The following is a 16,365-nucleotide window of genomic DNA, read 5'->3' on the forward strand; positions in this document are numbered from 1 at the left end:
GTGATGTGTTTGGATGCTGTGGCAACCAAGTTTTAGTACTGACGCAGTATCTTCATATTGCATTAAACATTCCCATTCTGAGTAAAGATGGACACAAAGAGAAACAGATGCATTCAGAGTAGATGTTTTGGAGTGGAACTTACGTTTTACAGTGAAGACATTCTTGACCTTCAGTATTTGATTTCTCGAGTCTTGGGTTGTAAAAATTGAACCCTTTGCTCCGGGAGAGTTTGACAAGTTCACATTTTCAGAAATATCTGCTTCAGCATGTTTAGCCTTGCTTGGGTTATTAAACTTGTTATGACCAAAGTTTTTCATTATTTTTCATTTTCTTGAGTGACAGTACATTAATACAAAGCATGATATTTACATAACAGTGAGAGAGAAAGGATAAACATGACAGAAAAAAATAATATTAAATAAATACATATATACAAATAAGCTGCATGCAAGTGTTTAGTTTTATATTGTCTACTGACTTAAATGTATCAGCTGTAGATTCATGTAGGGAAATCTACTGCGATCTTTGGAACATCAAATTCAGTTTCTATTTTTGCCCAGTCTGATGGGATCACTCAATCAGTTCATCAGTCCTTCTGGGGCATTTCAGAGCTCTGGCACATTTCACTGAGCTGGCTGGTTTGACAGAAACTTCTCTTTAGGATCCACTGTCTGGCTCAGGCGTCTCTCGTTTCTTCTTCATTCTCAAACATTTTACAATGATTGTTGGAAAACGTTTGTCTCCAGTACACTTTGACAAGAAGCTGCTTCTAATGTAGTGAAGCAGACGTTTTTTGTTTTTTTTAATCTCTGATTGTTCAAGCCAAAATATTGTTAACATTACCAGAATTGCTTGTTCAATGACATAACAAAAAACAATTTGAGTGTGTGTTGAAGAAATAATGTTTAAACCTTGGCTAACACTAGGACAAACAGGAGGTGTTTCCATGGCACCTCTGTTTGCACAACCTGACAGACAAATGGTCACTGGTTTCCCCTCACCATAACACACAGGAAGGAAGAGATTAATTCAAAGTATGAGAATGCTTTCTCTTCCGGACTGTGACACTCTATGGCTCTTTCCTTTAGAAAGCACAAGCATCTGTTTCGGCTTAACGGACCTTTTTGTATTCTAGCTTACTCAGGAGAGAGATGACTAGTATTTAAAATGTAGTAATCATTCAGCAGTGAAAGTAAAACAGACAGAAATCCCAGTAAGAATTGATTCTGGATGAATGGATGGAAGGGATGAATCAGAAAAAAATCTACAAATATAATTTCAAATTAAAAGTAGTAAGTAAATTTTCTTCAGATTTCCAGATCACACTTAACTAAACAGCATTTAAATGACTACATTTCAGTGCCCTTGAAATACTGTATTTGTAGTTTTAGCCTAGACTTTTAGGTGTCCCTCTCACTTTACAAAATCTGTGCTTATTGGGATGTTGCAATCATTTCTGGGGAGTTATTTGAATCTGTTTAAAATATTTTTGACTTTGCTGTATCTGAATATTCCCCTGAGATAAACTTTCCTTTCATCAAGCCAAATTATTTAGTTTGACATTTTCATGTAAAGTCCACAGTCCAAAGATGTACAAGTTAGGTTAACTGGTGACTCAAAAGTGTGAATGGTGGTTTGTCTCTATATGTCAGCCCTGTGATAGACTGGCAATCTGACTAGGCTGTACCCCGACTCTTGCCCGTCTGGAGCGGGATGGTTTATGTTTTGTAAGAACTTGCTCTCAGCTATATAATAAACATACATACAAATCATTTCCAGCATTCACAGATATGAAAAAGTGGTAGTTAGATTTTAAAGGCTTAGTTAGATTTTAAAGGCTTAAGTTGAACTTGACCTCAATGACCTGATATTTGACTAGCGCTTATCTTCATTGATTTAGCTGAGAACTGAATTGGACTTTCCCCAGAAGATTGGAAACCGCTACAGAATTCCCTTTTGTCACATATCATATTATGCCCCATTTGCCAGAATCCATCTCAGAAATACTTCTTGTCACTATGTGTGTACATGTTTTCCCTGCCCACATACAGTCCCACAAATCAACATGGAAAGGATATGGAGTTGTCTCACTGTACCAGTAAATGAGAGTGAGTCTAGTTGGTAGCCAGTGACAACTTAAAACAACACCATTGTCTCTGAGCTCGGAAGTAGAGTCATTTCCCAGAAAAAAAAGCTTAGAATATTTGTCACAAACCTTTCCACTGATCTTCACTATCTTCAGTTTGTGTTACCGGCTGCATTCATTATAGTCTGTTTTCTGTTACTCTTGGCAGTTTTAACACAGTAGCAGCTACTCCTGAATTCCGCTGAATTTCTGATGAAAGTCATCCCAACTAATGTCTGCATAGGCAACCACTGATGTATTTTACACTAATTTGGCTTTGGTTACTAATTCATGTTTTCCCTTTTTGTACCCATTTTAGCCTATGCGTCATCTTCAAGTATAGCTAGTTAAGTTATTTATAGTCTTCAAAGCACTGAATTTTTTGCCTTCTCATTTCAGTTCTAACCTTCTCACTGATTACAATCCTGTCAGACCTCTCATATTATCGGGTGGTGTTTATACTTCTATCTGAACCTGCAATATGATCCAGATCTGTAATTGTGAAATCAGTCACAACTGTGTCCTACATTCAGAAGTAAGCTGAAAACGTCTCTGTTCTCAGGCTTATAATTAGTTACTGTACATGTGAGAGTGAAGTGACAGTCTCAAGCTTTCAGTTGTATGTTGAGTTTATTTGACAAGAAAAGTGCTGCATAAATTCAGCTTCTACTTTATGAAAAGACGTTAAAAACAACTTTATTGGCTTATATATATATAGGCTTAAATTATGGTTAAATGATTAACGTATCCTTTAAAGATGCTTTATAAGCCACTGGCAAACTCAATCCCTCCAACGGCCTGTTGGGACACTTACCCTCTGGAAAAGAGCTGCAGTGTGTCTAAACCAAAATCCATTTACTAACATTAAACTTAAAATGAACAACTACAAACTTGATGAAATTAAAAAAAGATAATAAATAAATACAAAATATTATTAATGACTTATTAACATTTCTAACTGCAGACTCGACCACTTATTAGAAAGTGAGAGGCAAAAGAAGTTGGATTACAAACCTTTTAAATGGCATTATTACAAACAGAAAAGATAAATGTCAGCCAAAGTAGTTTCTCAAAGCCTGGTAATTTCAGTGGTCAACTGAGAGAGTTGAGCTATGCAATTTGGTTGTGATTAAATGTAAAATATAAACACTGTTAGCAAGTATTTACTTGACTTTTCAGTGGAGCAGTCCTTTCAAGAAAACTCTGGAAATCAACAGTTACTTTTACTCACAACACAATAACTAGATTAAAAAAAATAAATAAATAAACTCACAACTTTATCTGTGTTTTCCCTATAATTAGTACAAAATTACACAGATCCTTCCATTATTATGAGGAAAAAGCAGACTTCTAAAATACAGTCTTAGCAACATTTCCTAAGCATAACAGACTGTCATAGTTCTCAGTTGAAGACGGCTTGTACTTATGAAGAAAGCTATATTTTTAGATATACTTTAATATTTTTCAGCCAAACACATATATACCTCACTCAGTAGGTGGATGAATGGAAATTAGTTATTAGTCAGTATGTTTTTAAAACATGCATATTCAGTACTTATGTAGAATGGAATAAGTTACCAAAAAGAGCTAAAACTTTTAAGAAACTAATGCAGAAGTACCTTTAGAAAATGATCACATTTGACTGGTACAGTCCTAGTTTTCATGAATTTTATGGATATTTGGTTTCACTAATGTAATCATTTTGTGTAAGTGGTTGAGCCATTTATTGATATTATTAATGGTTGTGTTGTTTCTTTTAAATCTTCCTCTTTGATTTAGTCTGGAACTCACTAGTGTTATTATTTGAGAAAGGTTTCACTCGGACATTTTTTTAAATATGTGGACCTCTTCTGTCACTAAGTCTGTCATCCTTTCTGCTTATCCGTCACTCAGTCAGTCTGCTCATCAGTCAGACAGATGCGGCAGGATCATGGGAAAGGAATGTCAGGGTCAGATGCAAGCACTTCCTGATTGCTTTAGTGAAGCATAACACTAAAAACATGACTGACCCTAATATCATAATGATTATAATTAGCTGGAAAATATGTCTGTTATCAAGGATTTCCCAGGAATCAGAATCAGTTATCAAGAATTTCTTAGGAATCAGTGTCAATTATCAAGGATTTCCCAGGAATCTGTGTCCATGTAGCCTGTGGTTCTTTGTTCACATAACATACTGCCATCATATAAAAAGATATAAACATAAATGTGCGTCATACGACCTTTTGAAGCTTTTGATCCTTTTCAAACCCCATTCACACACTGTAAGATTCCTTAAAGTCAAGCTAGTTTGACAGATTATTCCCTCTCTACCTATGAAGCTCATAATTGCAATAAAGCATTTGGCCCATGGATGTTTTGATCTCTCAGTAGTTTGGATAAACAGTCCTTGTTCTCATCCTGTCACTGAAAAGAAGGCTTGCTTATGTTCAGCAGAGCGAGGACTAGAAGTTTGCATTTTTACATTTGTGTATGTTTACATATAGAGAAATATGTCAGATCAAAGAGAAAGCATGAGGGAATGGTATGAGTGAGAACAGTTTCCCAGACAAATGTGCTAATCCACTAAACCACCAGGACACCCCGTTTCATACAGAGGGGTCTTTGTTCCCAAGGTCTGTCTTTGTGTTGTTATTCGAAGGGTAAATTCTTGGATATCCCTTCTTTGTCCTGTTAAGCAGACCAGGGTAAAAACATAGCCATAAGATAAATGTGCATGTTTTTTGCCTGTGAGTAAGTGCTGGAGACAACACTTCAAAAGCACTTAGATAACCCTATTTTGTTTTGTTTAGTCTATGACCATAGTTAAACACTTAGAACACAATTATCTGAGTTCAAGGGTCTACTGAAGCTTTTCAGTGCTTTCAACAACATCTCACACTGTAGAAAAAGATGCAGCTGAATGTTTAGAAAAGCCAGTGAGGGGACTTTGGGGCTTAAATTATTATTTTTTTTATTACATAAACTGCTTCAAAAGGCCAAGAATGAACTACAAAGATCAAATACTTGGACATATTCAGCTATTTCAGTTTATTGGTGCCACCTGGGGACCAAACATTGGCATCAGTCACCCAGACAGTCACACGAGAGTCATTAGGCAGTCTCTGTAAAAAATGTTGTTTTTACAATAAAATCAAATCTTTAAATGTTGGTGTCTGAAGTTTAGTTCAGTTTAGAGACAGCTGCTTTGTAGTCACCAGTTAGGGTTATTGCTTACTTTTGCAATGTTAAAGCTATTTTAATCACTTGCTGATTGTGTGTGTTTTTTTTTTTGTTTTTTTTTTGAGAAATATTTTTTATAAGTGTTTACATGTGTTGTTAAACCACAACATCTCACCACAGACATTTTTCTTCCCTATGGCATCCCTTCCTTAGCTGCAACATAACTACGTTTATTATCTGGACTCAACAGAGTGATATAGATGTTTAATTCTATGTGACTCCTGATGAAATGTAATTTGAGAAAACGGAAACAAATGAAGGAAATAACTCTCATGGTGCCCTTGGCCACTTTGGGAACCACTGCTATAGTACACTTCACTGTTGGATGGTTCTGAAACACTTGATTTATCAGTTTTTAGTAACCATATTGATTATTTATCAAGCAAAGATTCCAATCTTCAGCTTGCTCCAACTTCTCAATGAAGATCTGCTACTTTATTTAGTGTTATTGATTATGATGATTTATATGATTAGCTTTTTAGACAAAATAAGTCATTTAAAGATGCTACCTTTGTCTCTTAGTTGTCTCTCACTTTTTTAGTGATATTTTACAACCAAATGAAAAAATAAATTGACTATCTGTGAGTCTATGTAGTCATCAAAAAGAGTGAACCATCACTTTTGTTAATCAGTGCGCAAAGTCCTGTATGTGAAAGTACAAAATACTCCTGTACTTAAGTGAAAACCTCAGTGTAGTGAAATTAACTAACTGATCAGAAATATACTTTAAGAAAGGTATCAGGAATCAAACTCAGCCTGTCAAATTTACTGCCATAGCACACATATATGTATGTAATACACAATACAACACATAACATGCACTCTGTGTTGTCCAATTTATGAAGGAAGAAAACAAAAAACCAAGGGACTTGATGTAGACAACACCACAGATTCAGCATTAAGCTGGTCTCATTCTCATACTTCAACATTTTGTGTTATAGCTTACATAACACAATAGCCATCAGCCCTCCCTGTGGAGGGGGAGAGAGCTGTGACGTAGCCGCCCATGTGTTTTTTTTTTTTTTTTTTTTTTTGTCTCTATCTCTGCCCGGCTTCTCGTAACAGGATGAAGCTCCGTCATAACACCTGCATCCCGGCTGTTACCTTCTTGCATGACTCACATGACTGAAAAGACTCTCTCATGAGGATGTGACTCAGCTTATGGACAGCAAGGAGCTGATGTGTTGATTTAGCAGCAGTTGAACTCACGGCAGTTCAGCTAGCTAAAAACATACAACGTGCATATGATTTTGAGTTTTTAGATGAAGTACTATATTACACAATCTCTCCCCCATCTGACAAGTCTCTACTGCATGTTGTTGAACCAAATCTAAATCCTTTCAGAGCAGTTTGGCAAAAAATTATAGACAACTGGTCTTTACTGTCTGTATTGAAAGCCTTTTTGGACAGATGGGTCTTGGAGACTTTCCCTGGCTGTGTGAAAATGTGATCCATTTGAAATTCTTGTATGTCATCTTCATCCACAAAGTTAATGCAAAGATTTCTATCTTTTGTTGAAGATAAGAGAAAGGGTGGACAGTTGTTAGATGTGTGTGCTGCGGTTGACTAGACTCGCCTGCACTGGCTCCAGAATTAGTCGTCTCTACACGTGAGTGGAACTCACAAAGCAGTGGATTGACTTGAGGGCAGAAGTAGTCAAGCATTCAACGGATGGTGCATTGTGCAGGCATACATGTGTATACATGTTTAAAACATACACACACGTTTCATTTACCTTTTCAGTTTTCAGTAATTTTAGTGCGTCATTGTGGCATATTTAGAAACAGACACTTGAACAGGAAATTATGCAGAGAAATTGCACTTAGTTCCACATCATAGTTCACAGAAAAAAGGTCAGGGAGCTGTCAAATTTTCTTAATCAGACAGCAAGTCACTGGCAATCCCAGCCTTTTCTGTGTGCCTCATGCCATTGAGTGCATACTTACTTTAGCATCTTTTTCATGTGTATTATCGCTGATCCATTCATGAAGCCTTTTTACGCTGTTTTCCATAGATCCCACAACATAATTCAGCATAACATACATTAAATGTTGGCCTGCTGTGTCAGACAATATTAGACTTGAAGTTTAGATACTTTAACCAAAAAAGCAGCATTTACAACATCTGATTTAAGTCATGTTTTAGCTTAAATATCATTTTACATCTTCCAATTCACCATTGGTCCAGGACTCTGCAGCGAGGCTTTAACAAAGTCAGGACTTGGATCACAAATTACACCAACTGTAACTCCCTGATCAAAATTTAACTTTTGACATCCAAGGTATTGTTTGATCTGGAACTCTCTGCACCTGAAAGGGTTGTTTGACCTCTGACCACAGGGAGGAGCATCAGATCTGAAGTACGGGGACTCAAGGTTGAAACTGAGGTTAATTGCGTTTTTGCTGTTGTTGCTCCTTGACATTTTATCAGCCACTCAGATGGTCAAATAAGAGAAAAAGAGTGTCTTAAAACATCTGTACTGTAACTTTCCTTCATTGGATTTAATTTTTGTGGTTTGTGCTGTGTTTTGTCTGTCTGCATATTTGACATTGTTTGTCTTTGCACCCAGATTCCCATCATTTGTATAACAACAGCAACAAAATAAACCCCCCCTTCAACATTCACATCTAACTAAAAAAAAACAAACATGCAAATTCCCACCCATCCAGTCCAAAATGTCCCACAAAATGGAGTTAACAAGTTGACACATTAACTGTGTGGCGGCCTGTACTAAAGCACAACATTTATGTGCGGTTTCAATACTTTGCATCATAGTCATGAGATGAGAATTTGAGTTTGAGTTTGAGTTTTGCAACTGCAGCCAGTGGAGCTTTTACATCTCGACATCCTCTTGCATAGATAAACTGATCCATTCCAGATTTCATTATAATAAACAGAAGCGGACCAGAGTAGGAACAATGATACAAGAAAAATACACAGTATAACTGAACACAGAACTCCAAATAATAGTTTCAGAATTTTCAGTTAATATTGCATGTTTGTTTTTTGTACAAGTTTGTCGTGTAACCAGCACTCCTTCTGCTGGTGTGTGTTTACTATACAGAAGGAGAAGTGATGGCAGGACAGAGTAGTAAAAGAGGCCGTCGTGCAGGAACTCAAACTTCAGTGGAAAATGAGCAAAAAATAAATGTCACATGCACTATTTGTTTGGAAAGTGATGTCTGGGAAGATCTACCGCAGCCAGAGAAAAGAAAACCACCCTTATGATGATGCCATCCTCCTCCCGTGCTCCTCCTCCTTAATAATGTCTCATTCCTACACTCACTCCTTCTCATGAATGTAGGAGCTGCAGTCTCCCTAATTTCCATCAGTGAATGAACACTGTGCACTCTAGCATGTCACTCTGCCCTTTCTTGCCCGGTCATGTCAACTTGATTTATGTATGTGTTTGTGTGTGTGTATCTATTGGGTATAATTATGTGCGAGAGTATGTGACCACGGCTTATCTCTTAAGGGGATGTTGATAGTACATGTGAGAGAATTTGTCTTCCCCATTTCCAGTCATTAGAACATGATCAAGACCAGTGCTCGAAAATGAAAATATTTGATATTTTTATTTTTTTCAAAGCTCAGAGTAGGAGAGTTTAATGGCAAAAACTATTTGCTGAAATTACAGGAAAGCCAAAGGCGTTACTGTAGATTAATCTCAAAGTTCAGTTTTGATAACTTGCAGTTGGTTGGCTTGAATCTAAAAACCAGCTCCAATATTCATCTGCCTGAAAATATTCTTATTTCTCTCTGGTTTCTTGCTCTGCTTGTATTTCACATCACAGAAATGAAGACTGAAAATGTATCTTACAGTATATATATTTTTCTGTTTTCAGTTTTGATGTGGAGAATGGCCCATCTGCCAGCTGCAGCCCTCTGGACCCCCAGGCCTCCCCTGGCTCTGGTCTGGTCCTCCACACTAACTTCCCCGGTCATAACCAGCGCAGAGAATCCTTCCTCTACCGCTCTGACAGCGACTATGATCTGTCACCCAAGTCCATGTCACGCAACTCCTCCATCGCCTCTGAACTGTAAGTAGAGACACATGGAAATAAGCACAGCAAGCACACATAACTCATGCATGACTTACTCAGACACACGCTGACTGCCCACAAACTTACAGGAAAGGCTGCATTTCTGTATTTCTAGGAAGACACACATTCCATTTTAATGTATATAGATGCAAACTTGCATGTAGTCAGGCCACCTACTAGCAATAAGTATTTTCAGGAGTATCACCCCTGTCAAGGTGAAGTTTATTCTGTATTCATATTATAAAATCATTCATTCATTCACTCATTTACTCGTTCATTATTTAGCACTTTATTTAAAGGATTACAGAGCTCTAACATACAGTGTGTTGGCAGTGTTGAAAAACCTAAACTCAGGCTAACATGCATTTACATGTGTTCAGCAGATGTTAAGGTTTTGATGTTGTACTGTATACCCCTGTATACTGCTCAGCAGTGGTTTAGGTATATATATATAAAAAAGTAGTATACAGAGCAGTATACAGAGACTTACAGCTGCTTATAATGACTTTCTATGCCTTCTGTGTGATCTTTTTTGTTTGGACAAGGCACTAACTTATTTTGTAAGTTTCTAGTTACAATTTTCTTGTAATCAATAGTTTGAAACAACACAGTTGTGTAATTCAGTAACATGGTATGATCATATACATTATGATACATTAGCAAGACAAATTTTCCCTGGGGTGCACTCAAGTGCATCACACAATGTAAAACAATCTGATATGTATACTCTATCTGTTTCTGCACTACTGTCCTGCCCCCCAGTGGAAGATCTGGTGATAGATACTCTACAGTGTGGGTGGCTAATACAGTTCCTCTGTGGCTGCTATATGACGATTTGAAACCCACAGAAGAGTAATTCAGTATTTTGCCCTGTAGCAGGCTACAAAAATAGGGTACTCTCAGAGCTAAATGCCTTACAAGGCTACGTCCCATTGGAACAGAAGACTCCTGTCTTTGACCCACGACTATCCTACCATACTCCTCTCCCTCTTTGGAGTCCATTCAGTCTTTCAGTTAATTATAGTGATGAGGCTGGCTGGCACATAGCACCTGTTGCTTATTGTTGTTACTCAACTTTTTGTCCTTTTTACCATGACCACAGTGGCAGAGAGCTCTTAGTGTACAAGCTTTATGCAACAATAGAATATGATGTATTTGGTGTGTACCAAGTTTGAGGATGTTTCTTACCACATCTCTATCTTTTATGTGTTTTCAGACATGGTGATGACCTAATTGTAACACCTTTTGCTCAGGTGAGTATTTTACTGTCTGTAATCCAAAATGAAACTGATATTACCAATTCTTCTTGGTAAGCAGTTTGGGCTGCTAGAGTAACCCTAAACAATACAGATTAAGCGAATGTAAAAAAAAAAAAAAAGTCATAAAGGAGTATTTACTTTATAAACATATCATTTTATAATGATCAACTCTAGATAGTCATGGATTTATTCTCTGTTACATTAAATGCAGAAATTAAACCACGCTGTTAAAAAAATATAAAATCCTAATAATTATCTGTTCGTCTGCTTTTCTAGGTTCTGGCAAGCCTTCGAAGTGTAAGGAATAACTTTACTGTGCTGACCAATGTTCAGTGTGCCTCCAGCAAGTAAGTCCAGCAATCAAACATTTTATGCAACTTTTTATTCTGTCACCTGCTTTCAGTTCACAGTGGATGTAGTTTGTAAGTTTACAGACTCTGACTACATAAGGAAAAATTGCAAAGGTCGAAAAAGGCAGCTGACAATAAAATATGAGCTTTATATGTTATCACAAGCCATCACAGGGACTTACACTTAAACACTCTTAGGATTCAACTCTTGGGATTCCCTTGTAGCAGAGAACAAGATGACTCTTAAACATTATGTCATAAATCTTGTTGAAGTGGAAATACATCCAACTCTCCAGCTTCTCCAAAATATTCTTGCCTCTGCATAGCTTTTAAAATCATAAAAAATAAATAACTACAGTAAGTCAAAGGAAATGGCTAATCTCAGGTTAGGTTAGTTTAAGCATAAGACTACAGTTCCATCATTTCACCACAAGGTGGACATATTGAGCTTTAAACAGACTTTAAACGGGGTGACTGCAGCTGTTTCCACCACTCACGGCTGAGCAGCTAAAGTGGTCCAGCAAACACAGCACCAACACAGCAGAAGCTGTGTACAAATGCACATAAATACACAGACACAATCTTGTCTCCATGAGTTCAGGGGACATTTTATTGACTTACATTAATTTCCTGGAGACTTAGTCTAACCTTATCCATAACTACTATTTGCCTAACCTTAACCCTCACCGTCACCCTAACCTTAAACTAAACCTAACCTTACTCTAACCTTAAAACATGTCTTCACCTTAAAATTCAACAGTTTATGTTATGAGGACTTGCTTTTTGTCCCCTTAAGGAAGAAGTCCCTATAATGTGACAGATAGACTTGGGTCCCCATTACATGAGGAATACCTAGACCACACATACACACACACACACACAGAGAGAGAGAGAGAGAGAGAGAGGGAGAAAATACAGATTTCCTTCAGAGGCATTTTAAGTATTTTTAGAGTGGGGATGAGAAATGTAGCTTAATATTACAGTGATGCCAAAATAAAAGCATGATTGTAATGTGAGAGCTATCCATCCCCTTCTATCTCTTGAGAAATTAAAGAAAAGTTTCCCCATAAACGTCACTCAATTAGAATGCACTATAATGAATTGCTCTGTTGTGGTGAAGCACACACACACCCTCAACTACTCACACAGATGGATTGCTTCATTGGTATGCATTTAAAGTACTTGTTGTACCATTTGCTTTAATTCTGTGCCACTTAAGTGGCCACTGCATCATATTTTAGTCTCACATGCAATGATATATATTTGAGGGGGGGAAATGAAAAAGCTTGTGATGACATAAACCCATGTCTCCCAAATAGCCTAATACTTCCTGTACTGTATCTGGAAAGAAAACTGTGCCGTAATTGCAGCATTGTGTAAAAAAAATCCATGTGTGATTAAAGGCATATTATATCCAGTCATCAGCATATTATGTATCTTTAAAAGCAACATGATAAACTCAAGAATACACACAGTATAACTGGTATACTACTATACTTCCTTGATGTTTATCAGTAGTTTCCAAAGTAAAGGTACTTCTAGAGTAGAGCTTTTTCACACCCCTGTGGTCTATCATTCTACAAAAATACAGTCCACAGTTTACGTGAGTCTAATGAAAGCAACGCAGTTCTTTAAAGCTGCAACAGCAGTCACCTTCACCATCATACCTCCCAGTGGAGGTAGGACTGCAGATGCAGATACACCAGAAATGCATATGTAGGCCACTTTTCCCTCAGTTATTCACAGAGAAGGCTTATATGTGTATGTGTATCACATCTCAGTTATCAGACATTAAATTGTCTTTTTTCTGGTGATCAGTGTCCAAAAAAGCCACATTAAATACCCTCTCATTTAATATTGTAAAACAATAAAACAGGATACCTTTCTTCTTTTGCCACAATAATACACAATTTAGTTTGCCCTCGTTGCTTTACCCATTTGATGCTCTGGAGCCAGCTTAACAAAGCGTGGCCCAGAGCTCACAAAACCCCATTGGAGCCATAAATACAACATTTAATGACTATATGTTTAAAGAAACATTCATGTACCGTTAATTGCAGATGCTAGTGGAGTTAAATAGCTGAAAGCAGTGGGGATGCAGATCTATCGATTATAGCGCTATATTCTTTGTTTGGTAACATTTTTTCCCACATCTTTCTGTCTTTCTTTCAGAAGGTCTCCTGCAGCAACAACTCAGCCTCCAATCACCAGAGTTTGTCTCCCAGGTAAGAGGCTCAGTCTGCTACATGTCTAACTTTTGTAAAGCTGTGTGAAGAACACTTTTTTTTTAAACCTATCTGGTATATATCTGGCTGAAACATTCTTCTGCCTCTGTTTTTCCTTGTTCTCATTATTCCCTCCTCCCTCCCTCCCTGCCTCTCTCAACCGTCTCGTCCTTTCCTCATGAACTAGCCTACGTGATGACTTTCACTTTTTTTGCCATCTGTCTCCTGCTCTAACATTGTAGTCCAGACTATTTTGTCATCAAGCTCATTAACCTTGTTCAAACACAACTGAACTGGTAGTTCAGACAAAAACAATCAGGCGCATGCAGACTCACACTCACACACAGAAAAAGGTCTATTAAAGCACTTCACTCAAAGATAACAGCAAACCTCCCTTTTCTTCTCTCATCACATTTGAGTTTAAGAAGCTGTGTATGTGTGTGTGTATCTGAATAGTATGTGTGTGCATGTACATGTATAGGCCAGTAAGAGGCAGTGTGTAAGTATGTGTGTACAACCACAAATGACTCTATGAGTGCTGTACAGTAAAAGTGAGTGTGTGTGTCTGCTCACCAGCTCAGCCAAGATAAATGGTGTTTTACATTCACTTTATATGCATTTGAATGCATGTCTGCAAATAATTTTTGCATACTGTGTGTGTGTGTGTGTGTGTGTGTGTGTGTGTGTGTGTGTGTGTGTGTGTGTGTGTGTGTATGTCGGGGTGTTAGTGCAGCATCACACTGAACTAGAGTTAGAAAGAGAATAACATTGAGCCAAAAGTGGAGGTGAAAAATATCACAGACTGATCTTTGTCGCCCAGACAATGTTTGTACATTCATGATTCAAAGTGATACTCACCTCCTGGAAGACTGAAAGGCAGTGGTTAAAAACTTGTATTATCCTACGTCAGATATAGTACAGCTGTAGCTGTGGTCACCTTGAATTATATCAGTTACTGTTTTTGAAAATAGACATAAGCAGATATGGGTCTATTTCTACACAATTTACATATTGTGCAGAAATATAGATTGAAGTTCTTTTAATTATTTTATTACTTAACATCACTAAATAGGTTACATGCTGCTGTCTGCATGTGTGTCTCCTGTCTTCTCTCAGCTCTTAAACTAAAAAGTAAGTCTCTGTTAAACTTACACAATATGTTAGTCTGTGCTGTGTTAGAGAAGGCAAGAGACCACTTAGCTCAGCATCACTGTAACACAGCACAATTGAGAAGTATTCACACTTTAAAGCCTCAATCTCTTTTTAATTGTGGTCTATGAGCCTCTGTAAAGTCTGTTAAAAATCTAGTTCTCAGTATAAAAATGCTTTTTGCAACAGTTATTAACCTTGGTCCGTGTATCAAACTCATTGCGTGTTATGTCCTTGAATTTTGAGGAATTTGACCCAGGAAGCCATTGAAAAATCATTGAATTTGATGGAACTACTTTAAATACACTGCTTAAGTTTGTATCTTACATAACTATACGTGAGGAAGCACAACAGAGAGAGTTTTATGTTTTTACTGCAGAACTATGCTAATGTTTTGAGTAAGATGTGAATTAATATATATATATATATATATATATATGCATTATTAGGTCTTTCAATTTAATCATGTGTAGGCACATGTTCCCACACTATCTAAGCTGCACAGTTAAAATACTGACATGTGTTGTTGTGTAAAGAGAGACAGAGATGAGCAACAATGAAACTGAGAACTGTGAACGTAGTTAACCATCCAATAACCAACATATTGTATATGAAACCAACTTGGGCCAGATATGACATCAAAGGAGAGCAAGTGAAAATGACACCTCAGTCAGTTCAGCAAAGATAACAGTGTTTTTCTTTTGTTTTTTGTCACAGACGTTACAGCACATGTAGTCACTTTTTACCAAAATACAGCAGGTATCAGTGTCTCTTAATGTATTTATTAAAAAATTACAGTCACACAGGCTTTCCCCTTCTCTTCATCACATTAAAGATTCCTTTGGTCAAGTCATATGTTCATGTCCTGCGATATTGTGTTTTAATTTCCAGTCCCAAATATTATGTAGTTGACCAAAATGTTGTTAAATGGATTTTTGTTGGTTTGTTTGTGTTATTACCTAAATGTGTGAATTCATGTTTTCAAAAGGGAAGTGACAAGTTATATAGTTTATACTGTGTGTGTGTGTGCTAATGTAAGCTTCAGCGAACACAATGATGTGTATGTAATCGAGTATTTCAGTGTGTTCTTTGCTTCATTCAGTCTTGCAATTGTGGATTGACAAGGTGCATGGTTTTGGATTAGTGTTTATCATGGCATATATGCATCACTGTGAGTAATGTGAGTGTGTGTGTATGAGTGTGTGCGCTGTGGGGAGGTGTTCCTGTGGCTCTGATTGACGTCAGCATGCCTGTATGTGGCTTCTGTTGACTTCCTGTCAAAGCAGATGGACTGAGTTTTCACTTCCTTCTTCTGAACCGCAGCTCATCAGGTGCTCAAAGTGTGTGTGTGTGTGCGTGTGTGTGTTAGAGAGTTTGGGAAAATAAGTGTGTGTGTGTATCTCGTAAACTCGCTTCATAACGTGCATTTGTGACCTTTCAGTAGAAGGGCAAACGAGGTTGCCACTAAATTAAGTGTTCCGAATAACTCTATTTTTGTTTGCAACCAGTATGAAATTTAAGTACGACTGACTTGCAGGCAGATCACAAAATTAGTATTTATAGTATATATAGGCTTATGAGTAGAGTATCTCAGCCTATTTTAACTAGAAAAGCAGTGTAGACAAACTGCACGAGTTTTGATTTTATATTATCAGCGTTCTTTTATTTTGTTGTTTTGTTTTTTGATTTTAATGTTCTCTTACTTTTCACTTTCGTTATTGTTTACTTTTCTGGTTGCTACATGCCATGTCACTAATCTCAAATGGCAATTTGTGCAATCTAGTTGTGAAACAACTATTTTGTGGTTTTATGGGAAATCCATCAGCAACCATTTTGTTAACTGACACAGTATGTTAATTTTCCTAGAAAAATGCAAAACATTGGTTCCAACTACTAAATTGTTGAGAATTTTCTGTTTTTATTTGTATTTATTGATATGAAATGGAACATCTCTTAGTTTTTGGACTGTTGGTTGGACAAAATAGTCAATC

At 37.1% G+C, this 16,365-nt stretch overlaps 1 protein-coding gene across 4 annotated transcripts in view; it reads left to right on the forward strand.

Moving 5' to 3' along the window:
• Positions 1-16,365, forward strand: part of pde4ba (phosphodiesterase 4B, cAMP-specific a) — a 174,715-nt gene that overhangs the window by 104,686 nt on the left and 53,664 nt on the right. For all 4 annotated transcript variants that reach the window (XM_018696110.2, XM_018696119.2, XM_051077165.1 and 1 more), the window contains 4 exons: positions 9,194-9,388; positions 10,608-10,644; positions 10,927-10,997; positions 13,173-13,225. In XM_018696110.2, coding sequence (XP_018551626.1) covers positions 9,194-9,388; positions 10,608-10,644; positions 10,927-10,997; positions 13,173-13,225 — 356 coding nt within the window. The remainder of the gene's footprint in view (positions 1-9,193; positions 9,389-10,607; positions 10,645-10,926; positions 10,998-13,172; positions 13,226-16,365) is intronic.

Source organism: Lates calcarifer, linkage group LG17 (assembly GCF_001640805.2).
Source record: "Lates calcarifer isolate ASB-BC8 linkage group LG17, TLL_Latcal_v3, whole genome shotgun sequence".
In the NCBI taxonomy this organism is placed as follows: Eukaryota; Metazoa; Chordata; class Actinopteri; family Centropomidae; genus Lates; species Lates calcarifer.